This window comes from Lates calcarifer, linkage group LG3 (genome assembly GCF_001640805.2).
Source record: "Lates calcarifer isolate ASB-BC8 linkage group LG3, TLL_Latcal_v3, whole genome shotgun sequence".
Taxonomy (NCBI): Eukaryota; Metazoa; Chordata; class Actinopteri; family Centropomidae; genus Lates; species Lates calcarifer.
The window spans coordinates 20,454,415-20,467,547 of record NC_066835.1 but is presented as its reverse complement, the minus strand read 5'-3'; the positions used below and the strand labels follow the sequence as shown (position 1 = coordinate 20,467,547).

The 13,133-nt window shown below is 44.4% G+C and overlaps 1 protein-coding gene across 1 annotated transcript; it reads right to left on the bottom strand.

The window, feature by feature from the left end:
• Positions 1-15: 15 nt before the first annotated feature.
• LOC108886957 (uncharacterized) lies at positions 16-10,964 on the bottom strand. The gene is made up of 2 exons (XM_018682118.2): positions 10,849-10,964; positions 16-5,946 (listed from the first exon to the last, which is right to left on the bottom strand). The coding sequence occupies exon 2, from the start codon at positions 5,484-5,486 to the stop codon at positions 1,302-1,304; it is 4,185 nt and encodes a 1,394-aa protein (XP_018537634.1). The 5' UTR covers positions 5,487-5,946; positions 10,849-10,964; the 3' UTR covers positions 16-1,301.
• Between the last annotated feature and the right edge of the window lie 2,169 nt (positions 10,965-13,133).

Genomic DNA, 13,133 nt, shown 5'->3' with positions numbered 1-13,133 from the left:
ACATAACAGTGAACGTAACATTTCAGATTTTTTTATTTGATTTGAGGGTTTTCAACAACTCACTTTTAGGCAAAGAAAAGGATAGTAATTTAGTAATAATATTACATGTTTTAGTTTTACAGAAAAAAGAAAAACACGTCTGGACAGGACCTAAGTAATGAACTATGTGTACACGCTTTTGTTACAAAAAACTGGGCATAACTGTGGCAATGAGGGAGCAGGTAAAAGGGGGTTCGGGGAGGGGGGAAAAATATCACATCGATACATATACTCATCCCGCTGTTTTACAAAGATAGCCCCCAACTCGTTCCCTCCCACCCATACAATACCAACAATGATAAAAGAAATGATACTTGGAGTAAAAAACAGCAAATAATCAATATATAATAAAATATAATACGAATTGTACAGTACACTCCGGTTATTTCTGTTGTCCTTTTCAAATCCTGAACACATTAACAGTTTGAGTCGTGTTTTCTCTCTGTCCACGCCTCTTTAAAAAAATGACAAAAAGTAGTGTACATTAAAAACAAGGTCACCAACACTTTACTGTTTTGTCTTAACTCCTTTTTTTTCCTTTTCAGTCACTTTAGCACATCAACTAGTATTGCCTTTTGTGCCAGATAAGACTATTAACTTGTAAAAGTCACTTTACTGAGGCTCTTAGTCAGGTCAGGATTTCCTTTTTTTTCTTAAAAGATAATTTTATCTCAGAGGGCAGATGATATCTCTATATAAAAAGAGATTCTCCACTGGGGTAACAAATAAACACATACTGAGCAAGAGACGAGGACTATACTGTTTAACTGTGAATAATGTGAAAACAATTTGTAAAAAATAAACTGGTACTAAAGGTACCTCACTTCTACAATAGGCATCCAATCCATATTGATGCGCAAACACTGCTATTGGGAAAATTACAAATAAAAATATATATATATAAAATGGAAAGGAAAATGATGTATGAAATTTTTTAAACAGGTGCTACTAAAATTGTCACGTGGTCTAGATTTCCTTCACCTTTGGGGAAGAGAAGAGAGATACTTAGAGTGGTTCTGATTTTGGGCCTTTTGAAGTCCACACTAATTTATCAACCATCTCTGATGTAGTAAGTCAGGATTGTATACAGATTTATCCAGGGGAAGGGTGTGGGGATATTATGGGAGTTACACTAAACCCTCCCCATTCTCCCACCTCTTTTTGTTAAAAACTTGCTAGCTCTTGCTCGCTGCTTCTTGGATTATTTAAAAAAAATAAACATCAAAACAATCTATTCTAGAAAACTTTTTTTTTTTTTTTTTTTACTGACTGTACTCAGTCAGAACTGTTGATCTCTCAGGCTGGACTGGGACCGTCAACTGGATTGGTGAATGGTCACTATCTGACTGGTCATGAGACGATGGAGATTTCATCTTCATCAGTCCCCAGTGCCCGGCCCCGCTGTTGACAGTCAAGCCCCGACAGGAAAACTTGTGGCGGGCCAGGAGCCGGGGGTTCCAAAAACGGTGTCGGCATTTGTGGCATTGGAATGCAGCTTGTTTGAGATGCTGGCCCCTGTGTTTCAAGGCTTTGTGTAATGAGCTGGTGCGTCTTCCACACACCTGGCACCGCAGTCGGGCATGGCGGCCTGAGTTTCTCGGTGGGTGCCTGATGGCATGGTGGACCAGCAGAGAACCCTGCTTGGCGTATGTGGTGCTGGGGCAGATCGGGCAGGGAAAGCGCTTGATTGGGATGTCCATTGAGGTGAGCCCGGTCACTCTGACTGCGCCCCCGCACCACGACTTCACTTTCATCACGCCGCCCTTTATCCTCAGCTGGGCCAGGAGCTTTTTTTTGTTGAGCTGTGCCTGTAGTTTTCCCCTCTTTCTCCTCAGAATCATCAACTTCCTGCGAGTATCTTTACTCAGTGGGACACCCACCAGCTTTCCGTCTCTCATGATGCTGTGGATCACGACTCGCCTTTTTTTCTTCCTGTGTTTTTTTGTCTGACCATGCCGCTTTTGGAAGTTTTTTGAGCGGTAGTGAAAAGGGTGATGCAGTTGTTGTTGTTGCTGTTGTTGTTGCTGTTGTTGTTGTTGCTGCTGCTGCTGCTGTTGTTGTTGCTGTTGTTGCTGTTGCTGTTGCTGCTGCTGCTGCTGCTGCCCAGCAGCCCCTTGCTGCATGTGAGCTGACCCGGTGTAGTTGGAACCTGCTCCTGAATCATAGAAAAGGGGAGAGTATCCAGAGGGTTGGGACTGGTTGACACGCTGTCCGTTGCGGTCGAGGCCATGCTGAGACAGCTTGTGCCGCACTAAGCTGTTGGAGTAGGCGAAGGCTTTGCCACATACTTCACAACGAAAGGACTTTTCCAGCCCTACCCCACCACCGTGGACAGTCTGTTGATGTGCCGTCAGGTGGAAATAGTGGCGGAATGATTTCCAGCACACTGTACAAGTATAAAGCCTCTGGGAGGGGGTGCCAGATGTTGGAGACTTTTCTCCTTGGGAGCAAGATGAGAAGTAGTCAGAGTTTCCAGAGTTGGCAACCTGACTGATGGCAGCAGCAGCACCTTTTATTCTCCTCCCCTGGTTGTCGATCTCCCCTTTTCTGTGCAGCTTCCCGTGTCTCACCAAGCTCTGTGCATAGGCAAACATCTTCCCACACAGATTACATTTGTAGTTTTTTTGACCAGAGTGCACAGTCAGATGCTTGGTGAGATGGAAAGGCTCACGGAACATTTTGCCGCACACGTCGCAGGCGTGAGGTTTCTCCCCCGTGTGAACGCGGTTGTGGCGTCGCAGGGTCTCCGCCCTTCTGAAGCGTTTGCCACAAATCTGACATCCATACGGCCTCTCAGAGCCGTCCCCCGGAGGTGCAGGGCTCCTCCTCCTCCTGACGATGGTGCTTGGGTCCCTTTTCTCTCTGGGCTTCCTCGGCCTCCTGGGCTTAGTGTGGGGTTGGCTCGGGTGGGTTAAAGGCATGGTGGAACCGTTGAGGCTGGACGTGGATGACGGTCCACCCAAGTTACCAAACCCCAACCCCCCCAGCAGCCCTCCGATGATATCCCTCCTTTCTCCTTCCCGGCTCTCTGTGTTTATATCACAGGAAGCTGCAGCAGCAGCGGCGATGGCTGACATTGCACTGCTGGTGACCTCATCCTCCGAATCATCCAATAGGGAAGAAAGGGGGAGGTGTGGCTGCTGTTGTTGCTGTTGGTGGTGGTGGTGCTGTTGCTGACTTTGAGGGTGGGGATGAAGAGTTGGGGCTAAAGGGGCTTTGCGGAGAGTTTGGCTGGTCATTTCACTGGCTAGCGTACTCTCTGAGGAGTACAAAGATGACGATTGTGATCGTCTGTAGTCATCAACCCCGCTGTTATAGGACGACTGGTTCTGGTAACGATTTCTTGAATAATCTGTTGCATACTTATCATTAGCCATCGCCGCACCATCGTTTGAAATGCCTACCCTGTTTCCGCTGCTTCCCATTTTGCTGCTGCTTGGGTTTGATGATCCACTCCCTCCGGTGCTGGCCCGGTTTTTTGAACTCCGGGGAGGTTTGCCACAGGCACCTGAGGCAGCATGGTTGAGAAGAGAGGTGCTCTCACGGAAACAACGCCCGCAAGCTGGGCATCGGAAAGGCTTTTCGTCATGGATCTTCTCGTGTCTCGTAAGTGACTCTCGACGGTTGAAGGACTTTTGGCAGATGGTGCAGACAAAAGGCCGGTTTTCTGAGTGGGTGACACTATGCTGGATGAGGTGACCTCTCTTTTTAAATCTCTTCCCACACTCACCACAGCAGAATATCCTCTCTGGGCTGGGGGAGTTACAGTCCGACTTCCTGCTTTGGCTTTCTGGTGTCAAGCCGTGGCTGCGGAGATGCCTTCGAAGGCTGGAGAGGTGGGTGAAGGTTTTACCACATTCACCACAGTGGTAAAGGGGTTCTGGTTCAGGCTGGCCAGACGAACTATTACTGTGGCTTTCTTGGGATTTGGGTTGGTTGCCGTTGGCTACAAGCACAGAGGTGGAGTTTGAGGAGGGGGGGGCAGACGAAGAGGAGGAGACGGTGGAGGACGACTGCTGTTGCTGTGAGGACGATGAGAGCAGAGAGGAATGCTGTGGCTCGCTTCCGATGCCACTTATCCCAACACCCCCAGATCCTCCTCCCACAAGGCCTGCTGAGGAGCTCTGACTGTGCCCACTTGAGCTGCTGTTATGGCAGTTACTAACACTACTGCTGCTATGGCTGTGACTGCTGTGGCTGCTGTGGCTGCTGTGACTGTGGCTACTACTGTCTGTTTTCCTCTGAGGCAGGTATCCCGCCATCGCTTTCTTTCTCCTGCTGCCTCCACTCGAAACCGACGTAGACGAGCTGTCTCCTGACTTTGAGGAATCGTCTTTAGAGAGGGACAGGTGGAGAGGAAGGGGGAGGGGAAGGCCAGCCTCTTGTTGCATTAGCGATGCTATCTGGTTGGAGGAAAGGACTGGAATGCCTTGGAAATCAAAGCCACCCAGCGGGGCAGGCTGGGGGGCCGGGTGGAGAGGGTGCGGGTGGTGAGTGTGGCTGTGTGGATGAGATAAGGCGTGAGGGGTCAGCTGCTGTTGCTGCTGTTGAGGCTGTGGAGCTGTGTGGCTGTGACTGTGGGAGGAGTGAAGGGCAGGGGGAGGCGCCAGGGCCGAGTTTGACTCAGTGGCCCCTTGGCCAAGGCCCAAGCCCAAGTGGTTGTGAGTGCCTTGCTGGACGAGGAACTGTTCGAGACTGCTGTTGGTGGGGACTCCAGACAGGAAGTACTGGTTGGCGGCAAGCATGCAGCTGAACTGCTGATGGAGGCTGCGGGGATCAGACTGGCCGACTAAAGGGACTGCAGTGCTGCCGGAAGGGTTGTTGGAGCCTGAAGCAGAGGTGGAGGGAGAGGGTGAGGAAGAGGAGGGACCAGGGGAGGGCTGGGGGACCGAGAGACCTGGATGCAGCGGCGGAGGCGGGGGCGCAGGTGTAACGACACCCCCAATGACCCCTGCACTGCCTCCGCTGCTGCTCCCACCAAAGTCAAAACGTCCCATCCCAGAGTGGAGCTGCTCCTGGGCCAGCGCAGCTTCAGCTGGATGAAAAGGCCGCAGAAACTGGGGGTACCCCGATGTGGAGCTCCCACTCCCGCTGCTGCTGCTACTGCTCATCTTACTGGACTTCCTGGAGCTGTGAGATGAAGAGGACGACTGGCTCTGGTGGGAGATTGACGGGGGTGGGGCACTCATTTTGGCAAATAATGATGAGGAGTCAGCAAAGGCGTTACTTCGAGAGCTCTGGAGGGATCCCAGGCCGAGGCCAGACAGGAGGCTTCCAGAGGTATCAGCGGAAGGCTGGTGCTGCTGCTGGAGCTGCTGCTGATGCTGCAGTTGGACTTGCTGTTGGTGGCTCAGTTGTCGTTCCAATCCAAGGCCTTTGAACTGATGGGCTTGGTGTCCACTTAGCATCTCTAAAATGTCCATGGGGTACTTGCTGAACTGGAACATCTCCCAATACAGCTGCAAAGTGTCAGAGGGTTAAAAATACCCTGTGCACCAAGTCTGTAGTTGCTAGAAACAGCAGTAAAACCTTATTAAAATAATAAGGTATGATTTTCAGAGGTAGACCTCCCCAAACTTCACACAAGCTGCTGTAATCCAGCAAAGTCGATGCTTGATTTTCTCACATAAATACATCAATGGAGAGTAAAGGTATTACCCTCCATTCAAGAGTGAAGCCTTTAAGTGCTTCTGTGGGATGTTATAAAAAGGGTCATAAATAGACAATATACTAAATTATACTAAAAAACTGAGTCTGTAGTGTTTCTTTAGAGTGTTCCATAACTGTATGCTGATTTTTCAAAATCAGGTCAGCAGTCCCATGAAGTGGAGTGTGTCTGTTATTTTAGTGGAGGATGAACCATTGCTTCACTGCCCTTCTGTCCCTTCATGGAGTTCTTCTGGGAGCCTGAGGGAAGACAAGGAAGAAAAAGAAACAATAACGTCAGTAAGTGATTCAGTGACTTGATGCTGAGTGGATAAACCAAACAGTTTTGGCACAGTTAGTTCAGCAACACTTCATGCCTTTCTTGCCCCAAGTGCCTAAAGCCAGGTGCTGAATGTCACAAAAAGAACAACACAAATAAACAACTCAGTCTGATTTAGCTGAAGATTCAGCTGAGATAAACATATTTTTTTTACAGTGTGAACTTTACTGCTTTACTCATCATTTACCTTGACATTCAATTTGTACGGTATACTACAAATTTAAAGCTTTTATTTTTTCCATGTACTTTTTTCAAGAATTAATTGGAACTATGGCCACCTCATCTACAATTTTTGGGGGATAAAAATGCAAGCATGATGACAATGTCCGACTCAAGCTAACTGGAAATTGGGTCACTGCCTTCATTCCTCATCCTGAACACCCACTGAAGCCCGAGCAGCTGTTGCAATTATTTTTGTTCAACTCTGAAAATCTAGGAGCATTTATTTGTTCAACCAGGTAAAAAGTTTTTCATTCAGCTGGTTCTCAAATATCATGCAGCTTGAACCTAGTGACCCAGCAGCTGCCATGAACTCATAACTTGACTTTTTGCAAAGTCTTTCCCTTTATGTTTTTATCTTTAATTTTTAGCAGTCTGCCATAGGAGAGCAGTTCATCATATTAGTGTTAAAAGCTGACAAGTGATAAATTAAACATCAAATCGAGAAAAATAAACATTAGACACAAAAATCAGTCTCCATTTGTGAGACAGAAATCTTGTCCCAATGGACAGTGATATCACTTTGATCTCTGGGAAATGTGGATGAACATTTTGCAATAGAACACTATAATGGACAAAAAATGAATGTGAAACGTAACTGGCAGATTAAATCAACAATGAGCATTACAGTTGCCTCATTCAAGAATTTAGAGCCACCAGTGAGTGAGGCAAAGAGAGCCAACAGAGGAAGTAGAGGAGAGAGTGGTGGCTCAAAATGCCACATGACTCCTGTCCAGCTCCTGTAGGATAACATGGCTGCCTGTCGTCTCTAACACACACACGCACCACACACACACACACACACCCCACACACACACACGCACCACACACACACACCACACACACACACACACCACGCACACACACACACACACACAACTAAATGCCAGATAAAAAGAGGGTGGTCTGGTGGTGAACACTGTATTTGCGTGCTGAAGGAAAACAGGAGCTGAACTGACATTCAAGCTCTGCAAATCCCTTCTGTCAAAAATGTAATCAGATATTCAGGGATTGACTCTCTTGATTAACTTCACTTTTTATTGTATGTTCCTGTTTTGTTGCTCAATCTCCAAGGTTTTTATATGCAATTAGGAGGAGAATGTATTAAGACAAATGTGGGTCACAGCATGGAGCAGTGACTTGATACTGTTAACCCATCGAGGAATGCAGCACTTCACTACCAATAATAGAAACTGATGTTTATTTCTAGCATCTAATATAAGTCAATCACTTAGCATTTGACACCCAGAGCATTTACAGCTGGTTCAGAGTACACTGTTGTTTTCATCGTTAAACAACTCAATGCCTTTTATTTTTAGGTTACGATTCCTTCAGAGTTCATAGCTCAGGAGGTTTTAAACAGGAGCCCCTCCAAAACAAATGGACCTGATAATTAAAACTGGCAAAAACGCTGAATAAAGCAGTTTCATGTTAAAAAAAAAAAAAACTGCATTTCTCTGTGACATCCTTAAGCACCAGGAGGGACTGTGGGAAGGACTGTTGCTCAGCTGCAACTGCTCAGCTTGTTTCTCTGATAACTTAAGATCCAGACATCTGATGACTAAAATCCTTCATCCAGTTAAAGGCTGAAGATACAAAAAGTGACAGTGATGTGACCTGTAACGCTAAATAGTCGATGTTCAACCGACAGACAGCATCTGGAATCAGTGCTCAAAACAAATCAACAAATCATTACAAATCATTAACACTCGTTTTCAAAAACAATCTTTTGATACAACACTAGCTCATGAGTCTGAATACTGCCAGTTCATAAACTGGCAGAAGAAACTGACTATGGTGCCTCGTTATGGTAAGAAATGATGCTTCTCTCTTTCACTGTGGGCGACAACCTGCTGCCACTTCTTCCTGACCAAAACATTAGCATAGAAAAAACCCTGAACAGAAATAATTTTATGTTCTTGCATGTCTATCTTTGCGTTTTCCTGGCTGACACGTCTTTATCTTCTGACCTTTCTCTGCTAGTGCACAACTCTCCCCTGAGACAGAAACCAGAGAAGCCAAACATCCTCACATCTGTGTTCAGTCTGAAGCATCACATAGCGGCAGTGAGGACACATAACGTGATCTGATCACATATCTTCAAAATACTGCAGTCATAAAAAACACAAACCCACACCTTAATGCTGATTTCCCTCTGAACAACACTGAGAACAATATATAAAACAGAGAGGTCTTCAATACTACAAGGTAGATAACTGTTAGAAAGCCAAGGAACCAAGCAAACAAACAGTGATACAGAGAAGAGAGACGCTTCTGTTCACCACCCTCGGGCTTTTATTTACCACCTAAGATAATTCTGGGAACCAGATATTCAAAGAGCAGACATTCAGCTCAGAAACCACCAACACAAACATTAATCCACTAACATTAATCTACACTCACAACAGACTTAAGTGTCAGTCGGCTACAACAACAACTCAGTACAAAAGCAAATTAATCTAAATTCTGCTCAGTTACTGGTTTCAGGGACGGCCTGAAATAAACTGCACCGAACCAAGTTAAGAATCTGTTAAAACTAGAGCTGCAACAATCAGTCCATAAATTAACTGACTAAAAACTTATCAGTAACAATTTTGACAATCGATTTATCATTTTAGTCATTTTTGAAGCAAGAACTAAAAACATTTGCAGATAAAGTTTCTCATGTTATGTTTTGCTAATCTTTTTGTCATATCTGATTTAGAATTTAACATTTTAGGCCAAAACAAAGAATCTGAATACATCATCTTAAACTGTGGGAAATAATAGCAGCCACTTTTCACAGATTTCTGACATTTTAAAGACAAAATAATGAATCAATTCATCAAGAAAATAATCAGCAGATTAATCTATAATTAAAACAATCATTTGTTAATTTTAAAATCCAACACATATGGACCTGTTGTGGCATCCCTTGTAATTTAACAAAGAAAAACACATTAAAAAGACATCTAATAAACCAGATTTAATATTTATTAGTTGATTTTTTAGTTCACAGCAGCACGAGGCAGTGAGTCCTAATGCTGCTGATTTTCACTCTAGCTCAGTACACCTGTTACACCAGGTGAATGCAGGTAATGGTAAGACAGAAAAGCACAAAGACTGGGAAGCACCTGAAACTGAAGTGTCTACAGGTTTTATTCCCAACTAATAAAAGCAGTGTATTGATTAGAAACTACTCTGTGCATCACCACCAATCTAACAACAACTTTCAAATCTGTCTGCTACAGTTTGGTCAACATGTTGACAATAATGTAAAAAAACATGATAGTTTTCTGAGATGAAACACAGCATATAAAGTGATTTGCATTTGTGTAAAATGTTTGTGTTAAATGGGCTGGGAATTAATCAGAAAAGGGCACACACACCAGAGTTACCACAGGAGCAACAACATCTCTGACCAACAGTCTGAAGGTACTCCGTTAAAAAATGATCACCAACACAGTTTCTGTATTGTCTGTATCAGTAAATCTGACAATGTTAGAAACATGTTCTTACTAAACATCTTTCTCTTTGAGGTAAAGTGTCTTATGCAACATATGAAACAAAGCATAACTTGCTGAATCACAGCTTTACAGTGCACAGTGTGGTTTCTCAATGTTTTTTAACTTTTGACCCCGTTTTCAGTCCCAGAAATCACAAGACAAATATAATTTAAGAGCCGTCAAGTTATCATGTGAAACAAGTTATGAATATGAATATAATTTATGCTTATATTATGGAGTATTTTTACATATTATTCTTGAAAATGTAAGTACTTTCAGTGTCTTTTTACATACTTTTACTTTATTTCAGTGCTGTGGTTCAGAAATCTTTGCATTTCAAATCACCCCACGTAGGTTGTTAAAACTCTGTAGTACAATATCATACATGAATTGTAAATACATGGATTGGTATTCTCTGATGATTCTATTCACTAGCAATTAATCTGATGATCATTTTTCTGATCAGTTGTTTGGTCAGTAAAACGGCAGAAATCAATAAAAATGAGCAAAATATTTTTACATAGCCCATGGTGACTGACTCTGAATAGCTTTTTGTATCTGAACATCAGTCCAAATCCCATAGATATTTAGCTTACTGCAATATAAGACTGGAAAAAGTAGAAAATCCTGATATTGGAGAGGCTGAAACCATCAAACGTTTGGCATGTCTTGCTTAAAATCTGTGATTAAATCAGATATAAAACATTTTCCCGGCTACTGATCAATCAGCTGCAGCACTCTGCATCCCTCTGTGATACCGGTGTGCCTACTGTAGCTAGAAAATATTTCTCTGTCCTAAAAACACATTGTTTTATAAAAGGCAGTCAGCAACACAGGCAGATTAGGATAAAAACTGATGCATCTTGTGGAGAAAAAACTTCACACAGACACACTGTCAGTCTGGTTATCAGTTGGTCTGAGCTGCAGTTTCAGCACCAATCTCTGCAAGAGGCAATGACTTCCCAGATATTATGTGCAGACTCGTGCTCCACCTTACTCTCCATTAGCCCACACTTTTTATGTTGATGATAACAGGCAGCTTGTGACGAGAAAACAGGAGACAGACTGAGGCTAATTAACCCGACAGTTAGTCAGTTAGTGGTGTTGCTTGCATCTTACCAGCTGATCCGCAGGTACGGAGCTCCCTGCTGGACCTCAGGCGTGCGAGAGTGTGTTAAGGAGGTGGGGGGCTGTCCGTTTTCTTCGCCGACAACCGGTGACTTCAGGCCGGCAGTCTGAAAGAGATGCACCGATGTCCGAGCAGGTTAGACAGAAACAAATTACTGATACCACTCACTGACCAGAGTCTGTTAGCATCCATCAATCAGGTGCCAAATTGCTGCTCTAACGGCTCGAAAACTGATGAAAATCGCATTATCTTAGTCGCGTTTGAACACTCATACTAACAAAGTGTTCCAAATGAAGCTTAAGTATATGCAACAGCGTTATACTGCTGATAATTATCACTAAAGTGACATAAAGGAGGCATCCCGGCTGCATAGCGTAGCGCTAGCAGCTTTAGCCGAGCCGTTAGCCGCGGTTAGCTTGGCAGTTAGCACGTTAGCTGACACTCTCCTGCTGGAAACGTCTTGTTTTTGTGTTGTTGTTTTTTTTTACCTTGAAACGTACGATGTCTGGGTGCAAAAAAAGCTCAGAAACACGAGAGTAAAAGCGTGAAAACATCGAGGTGGGAGTGCGCCGTGAGAGCGGGGTCCCTACTGCCTGTCAGCGGGGCCTTTTTCTTCATCCATGGAAAAACACAGAGAAGGGCCTGGCTCTCCATCGGCCCGGGAGGGCTGCTTTTCACTCGCTAACAAAAACTGTTTCCGCTGGCCCGGCCCGATGTGTCCATTGTCTGCCGCTACAGTCCTACAGCTCTCCCGGCTCACGGCTCGTCCTCCCCCAAACGGCGCCTTTGTTTTGTTTCCGTCGTGTTTTTCCCTCTTTTCGCCTCTGCTGGCTGTTATCCGGCCCGTGTCGGGTTTAGGTGTCCCCCTCTGTAGACGACGGCTCCTCCGATGCTGCTAGCGTTAAAATGGTAGTTTCCTGTCTGCATAATGGTTCCGGGTAGAGCCAGGCACAGGTTGGTCTGTCCGGCTGCGACCACACCGCCGCCGCTCCGCTCACATCCACCTCTGCCCTTTCTCTTGCAAAATATGGATCCTATCCAGCATGATGCTCATGAATAAATAAACCGCGTGTGTGTGCGTGCACGTGCGTGCGTGTGCATGCACGTTTGCACTCCATTAAAAAAGATATCACTACATTCTGACACTGTATGTCATTAAGCCCCATGCGAGTGTGTTTGTGTGTGTATGTGTCTGTGAGAGAGAGTGTGTGTGAATGTGTGTGTTTTCACACTAAGTGTGTGAAATGTTAATTAGTCAATTAAAGATATCATTAGGGCGCATGCTGCATAACACTACAAGGTGTGTGTGTGTGTGTGTGTGTGTGTGTCATGCATGTGCTGCTGGGTGCCTGGTGCTCAATTTGCATTCAATTAAAGTTACGATTATAGTACAGTGTTTCTGCCTATCGCCGCTGTGTGGGTGTGTTTGACAGTCTGTTTACTTTGTGTGTGTGTGTGTGTGTGCGTGTGTGTGGTACAGACAAAAACATTGGAAAATTGGCAGCACATCAGTGTGTATGTGTGTTTGCATGCAAGTATTTTACACATGCACACCTACCAAGTAATATACCCGTGATTTTTTTTTTTATTCCCTGTTGTGAGAATATGAAACACTGGGTCATATTTTGTGTGAATGAACACAGTCTCAATAAAAGCTCAAGAATTATTAAAGGGTCAGTTCACTCAAAACAACCACAAACTAAAAAAGCCATCTATTCATCCTGAGAGTTTTGCTGTAATTTGCTCATGTTTGGAAATATCTGCTGTCACTCTAAAACAAAAGACAATAAATCGATTAAGTAATATTTTTATGGCTGTTCACCTCTTATCACAAGCACGTCATAAAGCAGTCTATAAAAACAAACAAAAACAGAAATGAATGTTGTAAATCCAGTTTATAGGTCTCCATGTATTCAAAAAGGTCACTGAGGTGGTGAGTAGAAAGCAGAGTCTCATCCTGCTGTGTCTTTATCCCCCCTCCTGTAATTTCCTAATTTTCTTAGTTTAATGACTGTAATGAATTTAATAATTTGTGCTAAAGTGGTGGGTGGGATGGGATGGAGAGGTGTTGTTTCCCCTGTGTGGAGCATCAAATTGCCCCCTCGGGTGTAGAAACACAGGGAGGCGGGACTGATTATAGAAACACAACAGTGCAGTGAACACATCTCTCCCACTCATACTAAACACAGTGAGGATCTACTGTATATTTAGGGCTGGATTATTAAACCTCAGTACTTTTTTTGTGCGTTAAATTTCCTTCACATCAAGTATCAAC

What these genes read in the sequence shown, in the direction of transcription:
- LOC108886957 (XM_018682118.2), bottom strand. Translation starts at nt 5,486, where the DNA reads ATGTTCCAGTTCAGCAAGTACCCCATGGACATTTTAGAGATGCTAAGT.